The following is a 26,186-nucleotide window of genomic DNA, read 5'->3' as shown; positions in this document are numbered from 1 at the left end:
GTGTCTCACTCTCTCTCTCTCTCTCCCCCTCCTTCTGTTCCTCTCTGGTCAAATTAAAATAAATAAATAAATGAAGCTAAATTATAAATTTCCTTGAAAAAAAGAATACTGAGCAAAGAGGCTAAATGAGGTTTTCAAGGTTAAAGCTAATAGAGGGAAAAACTCAAAAATCCAAAATCCATTGTCCTTCCACATTCTCAAGATCATTAACCTGTCTGTGGAAAAGAGCAAGAATTAACAATCTAGAAAGGGATAAATCACTAAAATGAAGATTTATACTTCTAAACCAAGCTTGAACTTATACCCTAAAATCCTAAAGCTACCCAGCCATGCCTTCTTTCTAGAACACCATTCAAACTCATTAGGCAGTATTCCCCCTTCCTGCAGTATGTAATGGACTTGGCTTGGTTCAATCAGGTTACTGCACTAGTCTTTTTGAAAAGCTGACAGGTTGAAACCAGCCTTAAATTTAAAAATTAACACTGTGAGGTAAAGGCATTAACAAGTTCATATAGCTAACAAATATAAACACAGGGGTTAGTGGAAATTAAGAAGCCTAACAAAAAAAGTGATGGCTGAAGAATAAGCACTGATGAACATGTAGCTAGTATCTTCCAACAGAATAATTCCAGTATCATTCTAAGCAATCATTCATTCCGACTTGCCTAGAAATATATATATTGTTTGTATTCACTAGTTACTTCTATCAAAGTTTGATGGAAAAGAGCTTTAAGATTGTGCAAATTGGGACAGCGAGTGGCAAGGTGGTTAAGGTGGATAGATCTCACATGACCAACTATGCAGTTCAAGTCCCAGACCCAGCGTTTGACAGGCTAGGCATGTAAGCATGCATGCCCAAGATCCTGAAAGGAGGAACGGAGGAGAAGGGATTGCAGCATGACCATCCTCCCGTGGGGGAGGGAAGGTATGCTTTCTCACTTTCTCTTTCTCTGTCTCCAGTAAGTGAACACACCCTCTAACAAAGTGTGTATGTGTGTTTGCGTGTGTTTTAATTCTCACATAGCAAGTCTCTAAATCTTCACTAAATTTCCTAAGTAGACTTCCCTACAAAACCAAAATTAAGTGATGGATACACGGGAGTCTATTTAAAAATTAGCTTCCTGTAATTAATATACAGTGGCATTCTTTTCTCTTTAATTTTTTTTGAGAGGTTTATGCTATAGGGCTCGTGCGCTTGCCAGAAAGACAGAGACAGAGAGATAGAAAGTGAGAAATCACCCCCCAGGGGGAATGGCCACGCCATAATCCCTTCTCCTCCATTCTCCCCTCAGATCTTGGGCACGCACGCACATATGCCCAGCGTAAGTTCAAGCCATCGGGTCCGGGACACAAACCGCAGTCGACTACATGGGAGTCCAGGAACATAGCCATTATGCTAACTGCTGGCCCCAATATATAGTGGCATTCTTGAGTTTGGTTACTAAAGCAAGCCAGTTGTCCTTTTTTTGAGAGGTTTCTGCTATAGGTCACATGTGCTCACCACACAGACAGAAAGTGAGAAATCACCCCCCAGGGGGGATGGCACACCACAATCCCTTCTCCTCCATTCTCCTCTTAGGATCTTGGGCACGCATGCACACACATGCACCCAGCATGAGTTTAAGCCACTGGGTCTGGGACTCAAACCATGGGAGTGCAGTGACATAGCCATCATACCAACTGCTGGTCCCAAAAAGCAAGCCAATATGACAGAGTAATTTCTAATTGAATGTGTAAAAGTTTTTAATCTCCCAATTTATGAAGATGACTCTGGAGCAGAGAAAAGTAGGACAGCCATAAAGGCTGATCTCTTTATTTGACATAATACCTTGAAAACTTAAAGAGATGTTGGAAAAAGCCATAAAATTGAACCTCAGGGCAAGCTGGTTTGAAATATCTCTTTCATGTTTTTGTCTAAAAGCTTACGAAATAGGTGCTGTATGATGGCAATGCGGTGAAATGTGGACACCCTATGAAGATGCCCCACATGGTAAGGTTAGGGTTTGGGCCCAGAGGCCACCCAGAATACACCAGGCACACACAAGCCCACGATGCAGGGCTGGATGGGGATACCAAGACCCTGTTGGGGGTGTGTCTGTTTCTCACTCACAGAAAAAATAAAACTTCCTAGAAGACTCAACTGTGAGTAAATATGATGTTTTCATCACATTCGTTCAACAAATTAATTTTATTACCCTACTATTCCTCAAAGAATGTAAGATTTCTCTCTACAAAGCATGTTCCTGAGTTCTTAACACATAAACCATTTTAATTTTTTTTAAGATTTAATTTTACTTATTTAAAAAAATTTTTTTAGAGATATTTTTCCTATAGGGTATGTGTGCTTGCCAGAGACAGAGAGACAGAAAGCAAGAAATCACCCCTGACGGGGATGGCCATGCTGCAATCCTTTCTCCTCCATTCTCTTCTCGGGATTTTTGGACATGCACACACATGTGCCCAGTGTGAATTTTAAGCCACCGGGTCCAGGACTCAAACCGCAGTCAACTACGTGGGTGTCCAGAGACGTAACTATTAATTACGCCATCTTCTAGTCCCTTATTATTTTTTAACTTGCCATTATATAGATATACACTTATGAGAGAGAGAGAGAGCGAGCGAGAAAGCAAGCCCCAAGGTCCAGGATGCAAACATGGCCAACCGTCTGGGTGCTCAGTACCTTCACCATACCACCTGCCGGCTCCAACATTAACCACTTTAAATAAAATAGAAGTACTGCTTTCAGTACTGTTTTCTCTTTTTCTTTTTCTTTCTTTTTTTTTTGGGGGGGGGAGAGGTTTTTGCTATAGGGCGCGCGCGTGTGCTCACCAAATAGACAGAGACAGACAGAGAGGCAGAAAGTGGGAAATCACCCCCCAGGGGGATGGCCACGCAGCAATCCCTTCTCTTCCATTCTCCTCTCGGGGTCTTGGGTGCACATGCCCACACACCCGGCATGAGTTTAAGCCACTGGGTCCAGGACGCAAACCGCGGTTGACTACAAGGGAGTCCAGCGCCCTAGCCATTACGCCAACTGCTGGTCCCTCAGCACTGGTTTTTAAACTGGTGGTGAGCAGCTTAGTCCCTCAGAAAGCTTTTTTTTTTTTTTTCCGAGAGGTTTTTGCTATAGGGCGCGCGCGTGTGCTCACCAAATAGACAGAGACAGACAGAGAGGCAGAAAGTGGGAAATCACCCCCCAGAGAGGACGGGCACGCCGCAATCCCTTCTCCTCTGTTCTCCTCTCGGGATCTTGGGCACGCACGCACACGCGGGTCCAGGATGCAAACCGCAGTCGACTACGTGAGAGTCCAGCGACATAGCCATTAAACTAATTGCTGGTCTCATCCCTCATAAAGCTTTTTTAAAATACAGATATCTGAAAACCATACATTCTGATTTTGTATGTCTGGAATAAAATCCTGGCATATGAATTTATTTTCTTTCTTTTTTGAGAGCGAGGTTTTTGCTATAGAAGGCACATGCACTCGCTGGAGAGACAGAGAGACAGAAAACAAGAAACCACCCCTGGGGGGATGGCCACGCCACAATCCCTTCTCCTCTATTCTCCTCTTAGGATCTTGGGCACACATGTACAAGCGCCCAGAGTGAGTTTTAAGCCACCACGCCTGGGACTCAAACCATTGTCAACTATGTGGGAATCCAGCGATGTCTCTAATTTATTTTCTTTAAAGGGCCATATGTGATCAGATGAACACTTCTGATAGGTTTCTGTATTTAAAGAAGGCTGGAAGTAAATGTACAAACAGATAAACACTCTGTGATGCACATAATTATTCTAAACCTTACTTTATACATGAAGAATTTCACTTGTTTTAAATTAAAAAAAAAAGACATCTATGTTGCTTTTTTGGATTATGCTTTTATCCTTATGCATGGCTAACATTTGATACAACCTAAGGGCTCTCATATTTTTTTTTTAAGAGGTTTTTGCTATAGGGTGAGTGTGCTCGCCAGAAAGATAGAGACAGACAGAGAGACAGAAAGTGAGAAATCATCCCCCGGGGGGATGGCCATGCTGCAATCCCTTCTCCTCCATTCTTCTCTCGGGATCTTGAGCACACATGCACACGCGCCTGGCGTGAGTTTGAGCCATCTGGGTCCAGGACTCAAACCGCTGTCAGCTACATGGGAGTTCGTCAACATAGCTATTATGCCAACTGCTGGTCCCTAGGGCTTTCATATTTTTTAAAAGAAGTCTAAGTAATCTAGTTAAGTTCTACATCTTTAAAAAAGGGAAAACACACTCAAAGTTGATTCAAGACTCTTAGAAATATAAACGACTGCAGTATATTAGTTTTATTTACTTCAAAGTAAACAGAAGACTATTAAAAAGAACACATCTGAAAAGCAAAATCACTATGGCCTAACAGAAAACATAGGTGTGTAACAACTCTGTCCAAAAACAAGCCTAACTGTTAAATTTAACCTCTGGGCTCAACACAAACACTCAAGGGCAGGGTTTGGAATGCAGAAACATGAAGTCGATCTGGTGCCAATTCTCATGAAGGCAGCTTTGTTCATCAGAAGGAGCAGTCAGAAGACTTAGCACGTGCTCTCAGCTATTTAATCTTGGGCAAATTACTCTGATCTTCCTAATTCCTACTGTCATCTACTTTCAAAAAGAGATCAGATCTGTTCTTCCTATTCCAAAGCACACTTTGAGAAGCGAATCAGACAATGTCTATGAAAGTGCCACACATAAACTGACGACATTATTAGAATTACTGCGAAGGGCATTACATGACTTGTGAACAGAGCCCACCACCTCAGCACCACTGATACCATTTGCTAGGGAATTCTCTGTGGTGAAAGCGGCTGTGCACTCTAGGACCCCAGACCCCCAACCCCAGCCACTAGATCCTAGGAGCACAGTCTCTCTACTCGTGACAACCTAAAATGTCTTCTGGAGGTCAAAATTGCTCCCAAATTGTAAACCACTGGATATGTTGAAAAATTAAAGAAAAAAATCAATTGTCATAAAAATCTTAATCTCAGGACCAGCAGTTAGCATAATGGCTATGCTGCTGGACTCCCATGTAGTCGACTGCGGTTCTAGTCCCGGACTTGGCGGCTTAAAGTTCACGCCGGGTACGTGTGTGTGTGCATGCCCAAGACCCCGAGAGGAGAATGGAGGAGAAGGGATTGTGGCGTGGCCATCCCACCTGGGAGATGATTTCTCGCTTTCTGTCTCTGTCTGGTGAGCACACACGATCTATAGCAAAATCTTCTAAGAAAAAAAGGAAGGAAGGAAGGAAGGAAGGAAGGGAGGGAGGGAGGGAGGGAGGAAGATCTGAATCTCAATTTCTTTTTTTTTTTTTGGAGAGGTTTTTCGCTACAGGGTGCGTGCGCTCGCCAGACAGAGAGAGACACAGAGACAGAAAACAAGAAATCACCCCCCAGGGGGGATGGCCACGCCGCAATCCCTTCTCCTCCATTCTCCTCTTGGGATCTTGGGCACGCACGCACACGCGCCCAGCGTGAGTTTTAAGCCACCAGGTCCGGGACGCGAACCGCGGTCAACTATGTGGGAGTCCAGCGACATAGCCATTATGCTAACTGCTGGTTCCCTGAATCTCAATTTCTACATTTACTAGCAGGATATAGGTCACTTGGGCTTCTTCTGTTCTCAGTTTCCTCAACTCTAACATACTGGGGGGTTCAATATATCATAACACAGTTCAAGTGCACATACTATTCCATGCTAATCTGGGAAAAATCTCTGAATATTTAAGTTGCTTTGTTTTTTAACCCAATGTCTATTAGAATTCAGAGCAAAGACAGGAACAGAAAAGCAAACATCAAATCTAATTAAGTGGCCAACAGGTGGCTTAGGGTTAAGGCATCCCCACATGGCTGATTATGGTTAGAGTCCTGGATCTGGAGGCCTGATTTCTCACTCTCTCTCTCTCTCTCTGGCAAGTGCCTTTATCAAACTAAAAAATAATAATGATGATGATGAGGATAAATAAAAAGTTAAATGATTCTTTTTAAAAACTCTAATTAAAACCAGGTCAGCAGGTGGCATGGCGGTTGGGGCATTGGGTCCCTCACGGCCAAATGCATGGTTTGAGTCTTGGACCTGGTCGCTTGAAAATCCCACTGGGTATAAATGTGTGCCCAGGATCCCCAGAGGAGACTGGAGAAGGGACTGTGGTGTGGCCATCCCTCCTGGGGGTGATTTCTCACTTTCTCTTGTCTCTGTCTGGTAAGCACATGTTCCCCGGAGCAAAAAATGAAAATAATAATAATAATAAACTAATAAAAACCTACAAGAAATTTTCACACAAATTCTCACATTATTTTTATAATAATCACATAGAAGGTATGTGGTTATAATAAGAATATATACAGTTTTACCATTATATATGCAGTTGTATACACAGTCTATGTATTACAGATACAGCTTACTCTGTATATAAACAGGTTATATATTCAGTTTTATCACTAGTCTCTTTCAGACAAACTGATGTACTAAAAGGTTTTGCAAAGAGTCAGGAGCTTGATAAAGAACCTGCACCTTCCCCCTTTCACAGTAGACTCAGCACTGAGAATTAGTTAAATGAAGTACCACGACCTGTGTAAAGGTCTCAGGGTGAGGCACACTTTTCTTCTTCAGACACTGTGACAGACTGTACATTATAGTTCTCAATTATTCACTCATTCCTTGCCAAAAGAGAAACAGAATACTCTTTTTGGACTTTGGACTTGACTACATGGCTGCTTTGGCCCAGGGAACATTAGCAAATATACCACACATCACACGAGAAGCAACTTGAAATGCCACGGTGTGATCTGACTTGGTGCCTGGGCTTTTGCCATCTGCCCTGAGAACATGTCTCAGAATGAGGACAAACAACGTTGATCTGCAAAGACTGGCAACCTAGAGAGAGCATCTACATGTGGACAGCCCTCGTGTGGCGTGTGGTGCATTTGATTACTGTAAGTCACTGAGTCTTCTGAGTGGCTGGTTTCCACGGCAAAAGCTGACAGGAATAGGAGTAACTAAATTAAAGTACGTAACTCTAAATTTCAGAGTATATAAATTTATAAGTTATATCAAAATATTATTTTATGTTGTTTTTTTCCATTTAACATTAACATGCATATTATCAACATTCATTAAACTAAAAAATTACCATCTTCAATGTCTATGCTGAAGACAGTTGTTTTATTCATAATTCATATATTTATACTTAAAATACTACAAAAACAAGCATAAAACAGAATCCAAATATAAGTCTACAAAATCCAAGAGAGATTCTCAAAAAACCTAGAGAGACAAAATAGAGTCAGCCTGGGCCAGCCCATGGAATGGCGGTTAAGAGAGCTGGATCCCACATGGTCGACCACACCGGTTCAGTCCCATCTTGAAAAACATGCCAGGTACTTATGTATGTGTGCCCTAAGTTCCCAAAAGGGGGGCAGAGAGGGAGGAGAAGGGGTCGTGGTGTAACCATTCCCCATGAGGGTGCTTTCTTTCCTCTGCATCTGTCTCTCTGGGCACATGCCCTCTGACGAATGGAGATAAGAAGGACCGAGTAAGCATTGGTGTCCTCCATTTTTAAGAAGTCGTAACATGTATTCCATTTGCAGTCAAAAAACACTTTTAAAAAATCGATACTTATATCTACACATCTGCCACCAGTGGACTGTAAAATGTACTCACAAGAAAGCATAAGCAATCAATTAAAAGTTTTATGCGATTCTAGTTGTTATTCTGCATGGGAAATTAAGTTTCTTTAAAAAATAATTTCAGTACACAACAAGCACACTTGGTTTTTTGGGTTTTCTTAGAGAGATTTTTGCTATAGGGCATGTGAGCATGCCGGGGAGAAAGAGAGACAGAGACAAGGTGAGAAATCACCCCCAGGGTAATTTCACCCTCCCTCCTCCCTCCATCCCTTCTCAGGTTTGGGGAACGCATAAACATGTGCCTGGTGTTGAGTTTCAAACAGCCGGTCCAGAAGCCAAACTGCGGTTGGCTGTGTAGGAGTCCAGCGCTGTAACCACTACACCACCTGCTGGCCTCGCACACATGGTTTTTAAAGCTCACTTGTTGGAAGCATCTTTTCATATAACAGAGAAGGAACCTTCGCACACCATGAATACTTACCACCTGCTATTCATAACCTGATGCACTACGAGTCTAGCTTCTGTAACCACCTAGTGGCCAAAATAGCTCTTAAGTTTGGAATACCACATGGACAGACTAGCGGTCACTTTCCATCCTTCCCATCCTTGATCTCTCAGCAGCGCTAAAGGTGCAACCAACTCTGCTCCTTCCCCTCCTTCTAGATACACTCTCTTGGTTTGCTGATATTATACTTTCCTGGCTTGTCCTCCTCACTTAGCTTCCTCCCCTGCTTCCTCTCCCTAAAATGCCCTGTGAAAGTGCTGTTCTTCAGACTGGGTCCCGGTGTCCTTCTCTTTTCCCTCTCTGTACTTTCATCCTTTGAAATAACCTCAACCATTTAACCAGTTATAAATATCATTTATATGCAGCTATCTCTTAAATGATCATCTCTAAAGCAGACCTCCCTTTGAAATCCCAAACTTACTATACCCAACTACCTTCTTGACGCATCTACTAAGATGTCTCATGGGCATTTCATATTTAATGAGGCCAAAAGCAAACCTCTAATTCTCCCGTCCAAACCTGCTTTACTTCCAAACTAACCATCCTCTCTCTACCCACTCATCACATTCTTCAAACACATCAAGTTATTTTCAGACTCATAACCTTTGTACATGCTACTAATGTTGCCCAAAATGCCCTACCTGTATTCCCTCTTTTCCTCTTCTTCTACTTTAAGTTGGCCTTTACTAAGAAGCACTCAGCCACAAAGTCACCTCTTAAAACTGCCAGAGAAATTACTTTCCTCATTACCATTAGTTCTTTAAATTGGGATGCACGTATACTGCAGAACAGTTTGGAAGAGTACATCCTGAAAAGCCTTTTTTTTTTTGAGAGAGAGATTTTTGCCATAAGGCACATGTGCTCGCCAGGAGACAGACAGAGACAGACAGATGGAAAGCAAGAAATTGGGAGGATGACCATACCACAATCCCTTCTCCATCCTCCTCTCAGGATTTAGGACACGTACACACACGAGCCCGACATGAGTTTCAAGCCACCAGGTCCAGGACTCGAACCATGGTCAATTACGTGGAGTCCAGCATCTTAACCACTATGCCACCTGCTGGCCCCCTGAAAAGCCTACTTAATATCAAGAAATCAATAAAATTGCAGAAACCTACAATAACTGAAAAGGAACACAGAGATCATCTCTTATTCTATTATACTGATAAATGACAAAAACAAACATAGAAATCAAATAATTGACCTGTTTTATAAGGCTACCCATAGATCTTTCTGATCTGTATTCAATAACTTGGCCAACACTCAGCCAATTCTATTTGTTACATTCTTCCTTTAAGATAATCGCAGTTATAGGGGGAAAAAATCCTATAATTTATATGGAACCATAGAGGACCCTGAATAGCCAAAACAATCTTGGGGGAAAAAACAAACAAAGCTGGAGGCCCTCACAATTCTGACTCTAGAACAAATTCCAGCCTACAACATACGGGACTGTATGTTAGAAGTCATATGGCCTATCATGGATTCAGATATTGAGGTCAGCCTGAGAACACACTGGGCATGAGCACAGGTGCCAAAGATCCTGAGGACCTGGAGGGCTAGGGAAAGGGGATAATGATGTGATGAGACCTTAGTAAGAGTACTATCTCTTTTCCTCCTCTTTCTCTCATATGTTCTCTTATCACTAAAAAGAAAAATTACCAAATTACCATAATCAAGATAATATGGCCCAACTGAGGTGGTGTAGCACTAGTGCAGGGCTATGGAATGCTTGAAGCCATATGGAAGACTATGGATTAGTTCCCGGGTCAACCTGTTCAAACGAGAGGCACACAATGTGTCTATGACCCTGGCAGGAGTATCACAGCATGAGACACTGCTGAGGGTGTCTGTCTTTCTCCTGTTGTAAGAAAGCAAGAAAGAAAGGGTGAGCCTACATTTTAAAAAAAAAAGAGAGACAGATATCAGGCATAGACCAATACAAAAGAGTCCAGAAATAAATCACATGTATAGAGTCAAATAATCTTTCACAAGGGTGCCTAACTACACAACAGGGAAATGACAGTGATTCAACGAATGGCACTGGAAAAAGTGGATACCCACATGCAAAAAAAAAAAAAAAAAGAAAGAAAGAAAGAAAGAATCCCAAACCATCCCAAACCTTATCTTGGGCTGCATACAAAAATCAACTTAAAAAAGATAAAGACTTAAACCTAGGACCTGAAACTATAAAACTAAAGAAAACATAGGAGAACAGCTTTACAGATTGGTCTTGGCAATGTTTAATCAATATGACACCAAAAGTATAGGCAACAAAAACAAAACTGTATAAACATACTACATCAAACAAACAAGCCGCTGTGTGGTAAAGCAAGCAATCAACAAAGTAAAAAGGCAACCTATAAAATAGGGGGGAAAAATTGCAAATCATGTACCTGATACAGGATATTAACCCAAAATAGAATAGGGTATGTCTGCAACTTAACAGCAAAAAAACCCCTAAACCCATAAACAACAACAAAAAACCCTAAAACTCAAACCAATAACAAAAAAACACTTCATTTAAAAATTAGCTAATGGGGGAGGGGGCTGACAGGTAGCATGGGGGTTAAAGGCACTGGACTCCCAATGGCCAACCATGGTTCAAGTACCAGACCTGGTGACTTGCTTTCTCACTTTCCCTCTTCTCTCTTTCTCTGTTTCTCTCAGATCAAACGGAAAAATAATAATAATAATAATAACAAAGTTAAATAATTCTTTTAAAAATAATGGCAAAAAGGGGGCAGTAGGTGATGTGGTGGTTAAAGCACTGGACTCCCACACAGCCAAGCATGGTGTGAGTCCCAGACCTGGCAGCTTGAAAATCATATCAGGCATGTGTGCCCAAAATCCCGAGGAGACCGGAGAAAGGACTGTGTCATGGCATCTTCCCCAGCGGGTGATATCTCACTTTCCCTCTCATTCTGTCTCTTTCTGGTGAGCACATACACCCCATTGCAAAAACCTAGGAAAAAAAAAAAAAAACACAAAAGGAAAAGAACTTGAATAGACCAACAGGCACATGAAAAGATGCTTGGACCAGCAGATGGCATAATGGCTATGTCGCTGGACGTACTCCCATGTAGTCGACCACAATTCGAGTCCCGGACCCAGTGGCTTAAACTCACACCAGGCGCGTATACGTGTATACCCAAAATCTCGAGAAAAAAATGGAGGAGAAGGGATCGCGGTGTGGTGTGGCCATCCCTGGGGGGGTGGTTTCTTGCTTTCTGTCTCTCTTTCTGGTGAGTGCATGCGCCCTAAAGCAAAAAACTCTCCAAAAAAAAAAAAAAAGAGATGCTCAACATCTTTAGATGTTATTAGAGAAATGTCAATCAAAACCACAGACCACAGTGAGTTATAATCAAGCACTTATTAGCTAGATGGCAAGAGGGGGAGAGAAACAGTTGGCCAGGAAATGGAGAAAAATGAGAGCTCTTGCATGGTAGGTAGGAATGTATAATTATATGATCACCATGGAAAACAGCATGGAGGGGCCTCAAAAATTTTAAATAGCATTACCATGTGATCCACCAATCTCGCTTCTGTGTATTTATCCAAAATTTTGAAAACAGGATCTCAAAGAGATATTTGTGTTCTCATGTTCATTGGAGCATTATTCACAAAAGCCAAGAGGTGGAAACAACCTAAATATCCATTTATGGGTAAATGGATAAAGAAAAACATGGTATATACATACAATATTATTCAACCTTAAGAAAAAGGAAATCCTGTCATATGCTACAAACACTGATAAAACTTGAGTACTAATGCTAAGTGAAATAAGCCAGTCATAAAAAAGACAAACACTGCATGATTTCACTTATACGAGGTATCTAAACCATTCAAACTCATAGAAGCAGAAAGCAAAATGGTGACAGCCTGGAGAAGGGAAAATGAGTTGTTGCTTAATGGATAGGGTTTCAGTCATGCAAGATAAAATAGTTCTAACCCACAATTAATATCATATTCAATGAGAAAAAGTTATAAGTTTTTCCTCTTAAAACTGGAACAAGACAAGGATGTTTACTTTCTCTGCTCCCATTCAATCCAGGATTGAAGTCCTGACCAATGCAATTAGAGAAGAGAATAAAACAAAAGGCATCAAAATTTGAAAGGAAGAAGTTGAATTATCCCTATTTACAAAATACATGATTACATACACAGGAAAAAACTAAAGAATGCACTTAAAAACTTAGAGGCAACAGACAAATTCAACAAAGTTGCAGAGTATGAAGTCAACATACAAGTCTATAGCATTTTTGTACTCTAGCAATAAACAAATGGAGGAAGAGATGAAGAGATCAATTCCACTTACAATAGCTACCAAATAAATAAATAAAGTCTAAGAATAAATCTAACCAGAGAAGTAAAAGATCTCTATCATGAAAACTATTAAAATTAAAGAAACAAATAAATAAATTGAAAAAGATATATAAAAAATGCAAAACATCCTGTATTTATGGATTAGAAGAATTAAAATGTCTATATCACCAAAGTGATCTACACAGTCAATGCAATTCCTATTAAAATTCCATCAATGGGACCAGTAGATGGCATAATGGCTACGTCGCTGGACTCCCATGTAGTCGACTGCAGTTCAAGCCCCAGTGGCTTAAACTTGCCAGGCGCATGAGCGTGCATGCCCAAGACCCTGAGAGGAGAATGGAGAAGGTGGGATTGCAGTGTGACCATCCTCCCTGGGGGGTGATTCCTCGCTTTCTGTCCCTCCGTCTCTCTCTTTCTGGCAAGTGCACGTGCCCTATGGCAAAAACCAAAAACCTCTAAAAAAAAAAAAAAAAAAATCCACCAACATTCCTCAGAGATACTAAAAAAGATTCTATATCCTGGAAGTAATATTATACCCCCCCCCAAAAAAAAAGTTGTAGGCATCCTACTACCTGCCTTTAAAATATATTACAAAGTCATAATAACCAAACAGCTTAGTACTATACAAAAACAGGCATGTAGGCCATGAAATAAACTCTACAATATAGAGCCAACTGACTTCTGACAAAAGGCACAAAAAAATCTAATGGAGAAGAGACGGCCTTGCAACAAATGGTACTAAGAAAACTGAATTTCTACTATTGAAAACAGTATGGAGTTTCCTCAAAAATATAAAAGTGGAATTACCATATGACCCATCAATCCAACTACTGGGTACACACTAAAAGGAGAGGCAATCTTTCAGTCACAGAGACATCTGCACATCCATGCTTACTGCAGTATTATTCACAATAGCTAAGCCACAGAATCAACCTAAGTGCCCAACAACTGATGAACAGACTGGGAAAATATGGCATATATATATAACTAAACACCAGTCAGTGCCGAGACCAGCTCGGGATGTGGGGAAGGCTGTGGATTAGAAATAGACGCAATGACAAACACACAAAGACACACAAGTATAGAAAAGAGAGGACTGGGTGGGCACAGCTTCTCTGATGGAGAAGTTGCAACCAGAACCAGCCTCAGGTTTATTCTTTTAAAGAGCAGACAATGGGGGAAGGGGAAAATGGGATGTAAAAGGAATGGGGAAGAAGGAAGTGGAATGCAAAGAGAACAAGGGAAGAGAAATCGGAATGCAAAGCCAGTTGGTTTTGGATGTAAGTTTACTGAAGATGTGAAAATAACTGGCCATATAATTTCTCAGATCCTTTTGGGGGACAATCTGATAAATGCTTGTGACTTCCGTTTGAGTATCAACAACAGGAAGACAACCACTGACAATAGGCAGATACTGCTTTCATATGTAGATGCTTCTCAATAGCCCTGTTAGAGTACAGGTCACATGTTTTAATCACATGTTTTCAGACTGGCTGCTCTCCACAAGTCAGTCATAAAGAACAAAGTCCTACCATTTTATACAAAGTGCATGAACCAGAAAATATAACGATAAGTGAAAATAAACCAGACTATGAAAAATAAATACTGTTTGTCTCACTTAATATATATTGAATGTCTGTACTCTATGAAAGAAAATGAAAAATTTGAAAGCTTCTAACAGCTATGGTAATGGTAGATACCAGGAGAGGCTTGAGGGATGTCAGGTGGGAGTTTGAGAACATTTATAATGGATACAAGAATGCATATAGCTAAGAGGAAGAGCCTACAGGATGGTGTATCACAGCAAAATAAGAAATATGAGCGAGACCAGCAGATGGCGTTAATGGTTACGTGGCTGGATTCCCACAGAATGGACCACACTCTGAGTCCCCAAACCAGTAGTTTAAAACTCACACTGGGCACGTGTGCATGCATGCCCAAAATCCCAAGAGGAGAATAGAGAGAGAATTGCAGCATAGGCGTCACTCTAGGAAGTGATTTCTCACTCTCTGTCTCTCTGGTGAGCAGACATGCCCTATACCAAAAAAAAAAAAAAAAAAACCCCTTTTCTCCAAAAAAAAAAAAAAAAAAACCCCTTTTCTCCAAAAAAAAAAAAAAAAAAACCCCTCTCTCTCAAAAAAAAAAAAAAGAAAAAAAGAGTTGGGGGGGCAATTTGAAACCAGCAGATGGCGTAATGGTTGTCACTGGACTCTCACGTAGTCAACCGCATTTCAAGTCCTGGACTCAGCAACTTAAAATTCACACTAGGCACATGTGTGTGTGTGTGTGCCTAAAATCCTGAAAGGAGAATGTAGGAGAAGGGACTGCAACATGGTCATGTCCCCGGGGGGTGACTTTTTGCTTTCTGTCTCTCTCCGGTGAGTGCACACTCCCTATACCAAAAATCTCAAAAAAGAAATATGGGCAATTTAATACATATTAAAAAAAAAAAAAAAAAAAAAAAAAACTAGTGAAACTATTAACAAATGTGTACAACATAATGTGATATTCAATGTTACTAAGACACTTTGCTAAAATTCTTATACAAGGCCTGAAAGGAAAAGACAACCATCTGGAAGTTCAATCCAGCAACACTGTTATTCACACAACTAGCTTCTCTCTTAGGATGGTAAAACTGCTGTTCTGTACAGACTTTCAATATGTTTTGGACTACAACCCACAGGAAGAAATGTACTTCATATAGTATTCATATTTATACATTTACACATAGATATATGAAACTTTCAAAGTTCAACAAATAAGTTGAAATGTATATCACTTACTACATATGGGCAGCACAGTATTCTTATTTTATTTTGCTGTTCAATTTTTTTTAATGTTTTAAAATACTACAACTAACTTCACAACCTGCTAGTGGACAAGACTTGGTTTGAAAACCATGGTAGTACCACACCTTGAATGCATGCTACACACTGTGAAGGTTACTAAGTACATTAACAAAATGTCTATAGCAATGATTTTCTGACACTGCCCACAAATATCAATATTTATGCCTTCTTTCCAGGTAAAGTTACCTGAGTAACTGAAGGCTGCTCTTTTCTTTACGAAGTGAAAGGAAAGATTAAACTGCCTTCTGCTCTCAGATTTCTCCTGACCCCCAAAGTATGGGGACAATTTCTATACAAGCAATTCCAGAATGCAATTAGAATTCCTCTCAAAATATCACTGGTAACATCATAATTAAAGCATGATCCAACAAGAAAAGCTATATAGTAACTACAAAAATCGATTTCTTCTCCCTTAAACATGATAAAGCTAATTAAGTATGATTTTCTTTTTTGGAGAGGTTTTTGCTATAGGGCACATGTGCTCACCAGAAAGACAGAGACAGACAGAGACATAGAAAGCAATAAATCGCACCCCAGGGGGGATGGCCACACTGCAATCCCTTCTCCTCCTGGGATCTTGGGCACACATGCACATGCACCCAGTGTGAGTTTAAGCCACCGGGTCTGGGACTCGAACCATGGTTGGCTACATGGAAGTTCAGCGACACAGTCGTTACACTAACTGCTGGTCCCATAATTATGATTTTAAGTGTCAGCAAAAAAGGCATAACTATAAAACTAAATAATACTTGAGCTAATTTAAGAATAAGACACTCAGGCCATCCCATAGCCTAGTGGTTAAGGGAGCCAGATTCCACATTGCCAACCACCCAGTTTAAATCTCGGCTCCAGTAGCTTGAAAAATACACCAGGCACAAGCATGTGCATCTAGAATCCCAACAGTGTGGAGAAACAGGGAAGGGACCGCAGCATGACCATGCCCCACTGGCGGTTACATTCCCCCCCTGCCTCTTCTCTCTGGCAAGCACAGACACCCCTGGCAAATTTAAAAATAAGTAAGTTATCCTGATAAATACAGATCTGTTAAGGTTTCTTCTCAACATCCCTTCCTCTTACCAGCAATAACTCCATATATTTTCAAAATCTGCTCTTCTGCCATATCCCCATAAACTGTGTGCTTCATTTACCACCCTTCCGCCTTCAACTTACTTTTTCATGATGGGAAGAAAGAACAGATGCCTCTAAGATGGGCTCCAAATGTCCTTGGTGGTTGCCATTATCATCTCTTTTTGTACCATCAAGTTGGTGTCCTTTTCTGAGCCTTATGTCTGGCTCTGGAGTCCTGCTGCACCCCAATCGGTTTTCTGCTGGCTCGTTCATGGGATACCCAAGCCTTTCTTACAAAGAGATCTTTCTGTCCCTTCTTTCTTGGGAGAATGGACTTCCAAGGTAGTGAGTTCTCTAAGGAGAGAAAAATTTTGTATAAATGTATTTTAAATAAACACAATTAAGTGAATGCTCAGAGAAAACATCAATTATATTACACATTCGAAAAACAATATTCAGCAATCATTGCAAACAATAAAAGAATAATATATAAAAAACTATATTTGCAGATAGGAAAAACTGCTAAAAATCTATTTTTAAATTTAAAAAGGCAAGATATAAGACAACATACATACTTCCATGTATATGTTACAAAAATATACAATTATACACAGAATTACTGGGAACAATTCAAACCACTTGTTCTTGATACAGAAGTACATATGAAAGATCCTAGGGTCTGGAATGGGGAAAACACTTTTTACTTTGTTCTCTCTACACCTTTCTTTTTTTTTTTTATCATATATTGCTACTTTTTCTATTAAAAACATATTTATTTACAGAAAGACTGTAATAGCTTCATATACTACAGTGTAGCAGTTACACTGATAGACTCCCAACTGTGGCTCAAGTTCCAGACCCAGTGGCTTAAAACTCATACTGAGTGCATGTGCATGCGTGCCCAAAAGATCCCAAGAGGAGAGTGAAAGAAAAGGGATTGCAGCATGGCCATCCTCCCTGGGGGTGACTTCTCACTTTCTATCTCTCTGTCTCTCTGGTAAACTCACATGCCCTATAGCAAAAATCTCTCTCTCTTAAAAAACAAAACAAAACAAAAAAACTCAATACAGTGAAGATGTCAATTTTCTCTCAAACTGACCTATAGGTTCTTTTAATTCCTATCAAGATCCCACCAAGAATTTTGTAGATATAATCATTCTAAAATGTATATGGACAACACAGATTCTAAATAGCTAAAACAATCTTCAACGGTGTGGAGAACAGGGTAAAGAATCCCTTCACCTGATGAAGGTCTACCATATGAAGGCTGCGGTAAAAACAGAGTGTGGTACTGGCAAAGAAACGTACACACAGACAGCTGGGACAGAACTGAGAAACCAGAAATGATCCACACAAATATGCCCATTCCTTAATAAACAGGCAAAAGCTATCTGACATGCAAACCTTTTCAAAACTGGTGCTGGACTAACTGAACATCCATAGGCAAAAAAAAAAAAAAAACCAACTGCAACCTCACACCTCATACAAATTCAAAACGGATCATAGGCTTGAATGTAAAACACAAAACTATACAACTTTTACTATAAACAAGCAGAAATCTTCAGGAGTTAGAGATAAGCAAGTTCTGCAATTATTTGACATCAAAAGCATGATCTGTAACAAGAACGGATAAACTGGATTTCATCCGAATTAGCTTTTTTGTGAAAAACCCTCTTACGACACTGAAAAAGTAGGGCCACGTGGGGGTTAAGGCAATTAGAACCCACATAGCCAGGTGTCTGACTCCAGTCCCAGATCTAGCAGCTTGAGAAACACACCTGGCGCATATGCATGCATGTCCCAAATCCTGAGTGGAAGAGGAAGGACTGCAATGTGGCTAGCCTCCCTGGGGAATGCTTTCTCACATTCAGATTCTTTCTCTCTCTCTCTCCAGCAAGCACACACATTAAAAGAAAAAGATTCGCTGAAAAGAGGAGTTACAGACTGGGAGAAAATACCTGCACATCAAATTTCCAACACAGCCTTCTAAAATATGTAAAGAACCCTCAAAATCGAACAGTACAGGGGCCAGCAGGTGGTGTGGTGATTAAGGGTGCTGGATACCCACATGGCCAACCACGGTTCAAGTCCCAGACGAGCAGCTTGCTTTCTCACTTTACAACCCTCTCTCTCTCTCTCACTCACTCACTCACTCACTCACTCTCTCACTCTCTTACTCTGTCCCTGTGGTCAAATTAAAAACAAAGGGGCAAGCAGTTAGTGTAATGGCTATGTCGCTGGACTCCTATGTAGTCGACCGCGGTTCGAGTCCCGGACCCAGTGGCTTAAACTCATGCCAGGCACGTGTGCGTGTGTGCCCAAGATCCCAAGAGGAGAATGGAGGAGAAGGGATTGTGGCATGGCCATCCCTCCTGGGGGGTGATTTCTCACTTTTTGTCTGTCTGTCTCTCTGTCTTTCTGGCGAGCGCACATGCCCTATAGCAAAAACCTCTCAAAAAAAAAAAAATAGTTAAATAAAACACGTCTTTTAAAAAAACTGAACAGTACAAAAACTAACACTCCAATTAGAAAATGGAAAATGACATGAACAAATACATTACTAAGGAGAATATACTGACGGCAAATAATCACATGAAAGTGAGGCAGAAAAAAGCTAGCAAATGGAAGTGGGTAAAGGGGCTGGAGTATCTGCCCATGTGGCTAGATAGAAAAACCCAATCAGGGCAGAAAACTCCCCATCCAAGGTAATGCAGGCAAGAGGTTAATGGAGAGTGTCTAGAGTGTGTCTAGCTGATTAAGCCACATGTAATATAGCCAATGAGAAAGCAGTGGGCCCAGCCGCATTTGACAGAGTCAGTAAGGGGAAAACAATCAGTGGCCCAGCTAATGCTCAACCAACATGACCTAGATCAACAAGTATAAACCTCACAGAATGCAACTCCCAAGGCCTTTTGAGACACACTCTCTCTGTCTGTTCAGGCCCACTCCTACCTCTCAGGAGTGTACTTTCTCTTTTACTTAATAAACGACCTTTTCCTTATGGTATTTGCATATTTCATCCAAAACACCAAGAACCTGGATATCATCGCAGAAGCCATTCCACTACAAAAGGACGTTCCACATCATTAGCCAGGGAAGTGCAAATTAAACACAAAGAGGAAGTTGTAGTGTCTAGAGTGGGGTCAGCCTTGTAGGACTAAGCCTCAAACCTATGGGATCTGACGCCATCTCTAGATAGACAGCATCCAAACAGAGTTAGAGTACTCCAGGCTGGGGTCCCGCAGAACTGACTGCTTGCCTGCTGGTGTGCAGAAAGACCCACACATTGGGGACCACAGAAGTGATCTGTGTTGTCAGAGTATTGTTGTAGAAATTGAGTTTGTATTTCCCCTATTCAATGTGTTTGTGGTGATTGATGCTGGTATAAACAAACCCAATGTGGCTACCAGTCACATAAAGTATATACAGGGGCCAGCAGGTGGTGTGCTGGTTAAGACACTGGACTCCCACAGTTCGAGTTCCAGACCTGGTGGCTTGGTAAACCTGGCAGGCACAAGGGTGTGCATGTTCAAAATCCCAGGAGGAGAATGGAGAAGGCCATTCCCCCTGAGGGGACTGATTTCTCACTTTCCTTCGTTTCTGTCTCTCTCCAGCAAGCACAGGCACCCTATAAGCAAAAAACCTAAAAATTTTTCAATTAAAAAAATGTATTACAGTACATACAACTCTGTCCAGTACATAATATTTGACAATAAATGACTATTCCTGGTCTACATTAGGTTGTCAGAAAAGTCATGACAGTTTTCTATGCAAAAATGTGCCGTGACTCTCCTGGCAGTCCAATATATTTCCTTTATTAAACTTTATCATTGGTTTGGAGTGTACCCCTTCTACTTTGAAGTTTGCTGTAAAACAGTATGTATGCTGTGTTACACTGGCAGCAGCCTCACGCATCCCACATTTATTGCAGTGTTCTTGATTTAATCTTGTGTTGTTTTATTCATCTATAGCCCTTCCAGTGATGAACAACAATGAAAATCCAAACGCTGTGTAGAGCTAGCCGATGTGTGTGTTTGTAAAGTCTTTAACAAAAACACTTAAAAAGTAAAAAATTTAAATTTAAAATTGGGGGCCAGCTGGTGATATAGTTAGGGTGGCTGGAGTTCACTCACATGCCCGACTGTGTAGTTCCAAGCCCAGGTCCAGCAGATCGAGGGAGGCACTGGGTTCATGTGCGTGCACACCCAGGATCCTAGAGGAAAATAGAGAAGGGACTACACCAAGGCCATGTGCCCCCCGCAGGGTGTCACTCAATATTTAAGAGTATGTAGTGGTCTTGAGACTATAACTTGACAATCCTAGATTAAAGGCCTAGATATAAAACAGACTGAGATGGTACGGTGTAGTTTTGGTTTTCCTTCAGATTTCACCTAGTCTTTCATCATATCAAAAAACACCTGTACTTAAGTGCTCACTGTTTTTTGTTTGGTTTTTGCTATAGGGCCTGTGCACTCACCGGAGACACAGAGACAGAGAGACAGAAAGAGAGAAATCACCCCTCCCTGGCTGGGGGTAACCACACCACAATCCCTTCTCCACTCTCCTCTTGGGATTATGGGCAGGCATGCATATGCGCCTGGCATGAGCTTTAAGTTGCTGAGGTCTGGGACTCAAACCACGGTCAACAATGTGGGAGTCTAGTGATGTAACCATTACACCATCTGCTGGTCCCAGTGCTTGCAGTTTTAAAAACATTTTAATCAAGCTCAAATTAAAACACGGTAATGTCTCATTCCTATTTAAAATCTTCTAATCACTCCTGCTCATAGCAACAGAATAAAGCAGAAATCCCTTGGCATGGCTCACAGGGCATCCAACTTCATTCTCCTCACCAAATGGCCACTTCTTCGGGCACAGGTCCTCCAAGAGTACCCACAAGAGTGACTCCCTCTTGTCTCCAGACGCCCTCCACAATGCACTTAGTCTGGCATCTACCTACTTCCACTCTCATTTTGCTAACACTTTCCTTTTCCAGAATTCAGGAGGTCAGGCCATCTCCTCTCCTCCAGGAAGTCCCCCAAGCAGGGGTGTGTTATCATGGTGTACTGTGCACCTAGAACTCTGATAACACCTTATTTCTTCCTTACCTATATCTTCTACTAGGCTACCAGCACAGATACAAGTGCAGGGAACAAGAACTTAACCATCCTTTATTCTCAGAGCCAAGTACAGATCCTAGAGCAGAGTAAATTCCCAACTGTCTTTTCAAGGAATTCATTGTTTTATTGTTGTTTTACTTACTAACCCTCAAAACAAAAGCAAGGATTATTTCCCAAATTTTGATAGTATAGAAGTGTTACAAAAGAAATTTTACCAAATAGAATCAAGAAACATTAATCTTTGAAAACTGATCTAATACATTAAAAATACACTTACTACTTAATGCAACTATTAACACTGATTTTTTGAAAAAATACTCGTCTGCTCTTCAAATCTAAAAATGTAGTCCCAGATGAGAACAGAGAAAAATACCCAAAATGGTTTCTTATCCAACATAAAAGAAAATCTGTCTCTATCGCTTTGTTCTTTTCCCCGATTCTGCTATGGGGCACTTGTGGGGGCGGGAGGGGTGAGAAAGCATTCCCTTCTCTCTCATTCTCCTCTCGGGCTTTTGGGCATGCACATACACTTGGCTAGTCACTGGATCTGGGATTTGAACTGCACAACTGGCCACGTGGGATCCAGCCATCTTAACCACTATGCCACTGGTTGGCCTGAAAAATCTTAAGCACACCCACTCCATTAGTAAACATGCACAAAAGCTGCCAGACAGTTCTGAGTGGCAGAATTCATCAAATCCCAGAAGGTGGAGGAAAGTACAAAGGAGACCAGCATAACCCACTAGCAATTCAGGATCAGAGGGTTTCTGCCAGCTGGAGAGTTCACTTCATTCAGTATTCAGTATTTTATTCTTAGAGATTTTGGAATTCTGCCAGACTCTCTTTAAAGAAAATAAATAAATAAGAAGGGGAGGAAATACAAACTCCCTAGGGGAGGGGAAAAGTAATGTTCTGGTTTTCTCTAAAACAAGGCAGAGTTAGATTTTTTTCTAGCTCAACATGAGTTTAAACCAAACTTTACAAGGACCAGCAGACCACACAGCCAACCGCAGTTCGTGTCCCAGACCTGGTGGCTTGCTCTTTCACTTTCTCTCTTCCCACATGTACACTGTAGCAAATTTAAAAATGATGATGATGATGATAAGTATTTTTTTGGGGGGGGAGAGGCTTTTTTGCTACAGGGTATGTATGCTCACCAGAGAGACAGAGAGACAGAAAGCGAGAAATCACCCCCCACGAGGGATGGCCACGCCGCAATCCCTTCTCCTCCATTCTCCTCTAGGGATCTTGGGCACGCACGCACACGCGCCGGTGTGAGTTTTAAGCCACCAGGTCCGGGACGCGAACCATGGTCGACTATGTGGTAGTCCAGTGACATAGCCATTCCGCTAACTGCTGGTCCCCCTAACAGACTATTTTGGATGCTTATTTGACATTAAAAATGTAGTTAACGATCATAAAGTACTTCTCTTCATCACAAAAATTTCATATACTTAGGATTTATACAATCCAGGGGAGGCAGGGAGACATCTAAAAACTTTTTGTCTGAGCAAGAAATCCTCTAAAAAGGCTCTCCAAAATCTTGAGCATAAGCATCATATTCTGCAATGAAACGTTTGAGCTCTTCAACACACAGCTCACCTACTTCATGTAAATTCTGGCTCAATGCAAACCGTATAGGCTTTTCTAATTAAGGATCTTTCTCAATCAGCATTTTCACCACCATCCCAAAGGTTTCACAGTTTTGTCAGTAAACCTGTCCTCTCTCTTTGGTTTTCGATGCTACAGCTTTAGAGCAACTGGTTGGCCATCTTCAAATAATTCTATGCCGTCTGTTGCAGTTGACTCAGGTTCTTCTGGCTGATCAATGAGCAATGGTGCCGGGGCTCCCGCCTCATACTCAGAAATTTCAGGAAAGTGGGACCAGCAGTTAGCGTAATGGCTATGTCACTAAACTCCCACGTAGCCGACCGCGGCTCGAGTCCCAGACCTGGTGGCTTAAACTCATGCCAGGCACGTGTGCGTGTGTGCCCAAGATCCCGAGAGGAGAATGGAAGAGAAGGGATTGCAGTGTGACCATCCCCCCTGGGGGGGTGATTTTTCGCTTTCTATCTTTTGTCTCCCTCCCGTGAGCAAATGCACGCTAAAAAAAAAAAAAAAAAAAAAAAAAAAAAAAGCAAAAAAAAAAAAGAAATTTCAGGCAAGTTAACTTTCATCCGACTTGTCTAGTTTTTCGGCAGCCCACTTGCTTGCGGCCTCAGCAAGCTCCTTTTCAGTAAGCCTACTGGGTCTGTCTAACACCTGTGATGAAGGAACTCTGAAGAACCCGCAGGTGATGTGTCTCTTGATGTTTTCAAAGACTGGACAGGTCTCTCTTTACTTCTATGTTATGGCTGATGGAAAGAGTACATTTTGTTTCTTTCAAGAGTAGCTTCTGCTACTGACGCTGGAGCCAGATCTGCTGTGTGGAGAGTCCTTTCGGCCGGTCTCTCACATAACGGGAAGAGTAGAAACTTTTTCTTCTAAAGCCATCTCTCATGTCCCTGTAATCAGGCTGCCGGCTTGCAGAGTGATCATCTCCTGTCCACCTATAACCAGAATCTCCTCCTCTGGGAGGCGGACCACTTCTTCGCTCATGGGAAAACCACGACCCTCGTCATACTCCGGTAATCAGCGTGACTGTAATACCTACTGTGGCTTCCTTCACCAGGTCTGTCTGGCAGTGGTGGTTTCTTTTTCCTTTTTTTTTTTTTTTTTTTTTGGGGGGTTTTTTTCGCTATGGGGGGCGGGTTTTTGGAGAGGTTTTTTTCGCTATAGGGCGCGTGCGAGAGAGAGAGAAAGAAAGCGAGAAATCACCCCCTAGGGGGGATGGTCACGCCGCAATCCCTTCTCCATTCTCCTCTCGGGATCTTGGGCACGCACGCACACGCGCCCGGTGTGAGTTTTAAGCCACCGGGTCTGGGACGCGAACCGCGGTCGACTACATGGGAGTCCAGCAACATAGCCATTACGCTAACTGCTGGTTCCCGCGGTGGAGGTTTCTTTGGCACAGTATTAACTACTCTATGGTTGCCATCACTGGAGTGACTTCGAGGAGGTACTCGTTCTCTTGGAACTCTTTCATACTCACATCGTCCCCCGGACCACATTTCATCTCTTGTAAGCCACTACTTGTTCACAGAGATTTTGTGAAGTGCCTCACTAGCAGACTGCAGAAATAAGAGCGTATCTCTAGGTCACTTCTGATCTATTTGCAATTTTCTGCCTGTATCTTAGACTCGACACTTGACTAAACTCCACTGCGTCTGTCCACCCTCAGCAAGGGCAAAATTGCAGCACCATTCAAACGCAGCAGGACACTCCACGTTCACCCACGGAAGACACCCGCAACATCCACGCAGGAGCAGCAGCCACGCATCTGCCCCACCCCCCACTAGCAAAAGTAAAACGCGCTCCGCCCCCTAACCAAATCTTAAATTCCAAGTATGAACATGCAAGGGCAGAAGAGTAAGGCTGTTCAGAAAAGGTCTGCACGACAAGCTACAATTTCTGAACTGCAGGGTAGTTATCAAGAGTAACGACTCACTGCTATGCTCCTCTCCAACGTTTGTGTAAGGCTCTGTCTCTCTATCTGATACACCTGGAAAATCGTTATAAATAACATGAAGACAACCAGATACTCAATCTAGATGAGACTGATGGAATCTGAAACACAACTCGGCAGAAAATGTAAACTCTAAAAACATACATTTTTCCACATGACAACTTAATAATACTGTAAAACAAACAAAATAAATCCCCCCCTTGGGGGTTCTCGTTCTCTCTCTCTCTCTCTCTCTCTCTCTCTCTCTCGTGCATGTAAGCTACAGTAAAAATTAGAAAAAAAAAAAGCTTCGATTGTGAAAAGTACACTGAGATTGTATCTAAACTGTCTGAGGAACAGGTATTCAGGCACTTCAAAAACCTAATATATCAAGGCTACAATTTTAAATGGAAGTAATTAGATATGTTTAGATATAAATACATGTCGTCAAGGTGCCTATTATCACATTTATTCTTCATAGCCATCTTAAAGGTTCAATGCCTCATTCCTGCAGCTGAGGGAATCCAAGGTTAGACAGGGTGAACTGGTTGCTCAGAGGCTCATGCTTGGAAGATGCAAAAGGCACAGTTCAAAAACCAGGTCCTGGGACCAGCAGATGTCGTAATGGTTATGACAATGAACTCCCACATAGTCAACTACAGTTCAAGTCCTGAACCCAGCAGTTTAAAACTCACACCAGGTTCATATTTGTCTATGTCCAGAATCCGGAAAAGAGAATAAAGGAGAAGAGATTGTGGAGTGACCTCCGCTCCCCTGGGGGGAGGGGTGGATTTCTTGCTTTCTGTCTCTCTGCCTCTCTAGCGAGTGCACATGCCCTATAGCAAAAAACAAAAAACATAAAACAAAAAACAAAACAAAAAATCTCTTAAAATTAAATGTGATCACCTACCTGATCCAATTATTGTACCAACACTTAACAAAAAAAGCTGAGTCGGCCCATAGCCTGGTAGTTAAGAAAGCCAGATCCCATGTGGTCAAATTTAATTCAAATCTCAGCCCTAGACGCTCGAAAAACACCAGGCACATGTGCCCTGAACCCTAACAGAATGGAGAAGGGATTGCGGAGCAACCACATCACATTCAGGCTGCTTCCA

General features: G+C 41.7%; 1 protein-coding gene and 1 pseudogene across 2 annotated transcripts in view; both read right to left on the bottom strand.

The window, feature by feature from the left end:
• The window catches only part of ADIPOR2 (adiponectin receptor 2), an 83,248-nt gene that overhangs the window by 19,645 nt on the left and 37,417 nt on the right, over nt 1-26,186 (bottom strand). For both annotated transcript variants that reach the window (XM_006163240.3, XM_006163241.3), the window contains exon 2: nt 16,510-16,761. In XM_006163240.3, coding sequence (XP_006163302.1) covers nt 16,510-16,680 — 171 coding nt within the window. In that variant the 5' untranslated portion in view covers nt 16,681-16,761. The remainder of the gene's footprint in view (nt 1-16,509; nt 16,762-26,186) is intronic.
• LOC114005066 (periphilin-1-like) lies at nt 22,918-25,259 on the bottom strand (annotated as a pseudogene).

The sequence above is a fragment of the Tupaia chinensis genome, unplaced genomic scaffold (assembly GCF_000334495.1).
Source record: "Tupaia chinensis unplaced genomic scaffold, TupChi_1.0 Scaffold141530_1, whole genome shotgun sequence".
Classification (NCBI taxonomy): Eukaryota; Metazoa; Chordata; class Mammalia; order Scandentia; family Tupaiidae; genus Tupaia; species Tupaia belangeri.
This window is presented reverse-complemented; position numbering and strand designations above follow the sequence as displayed.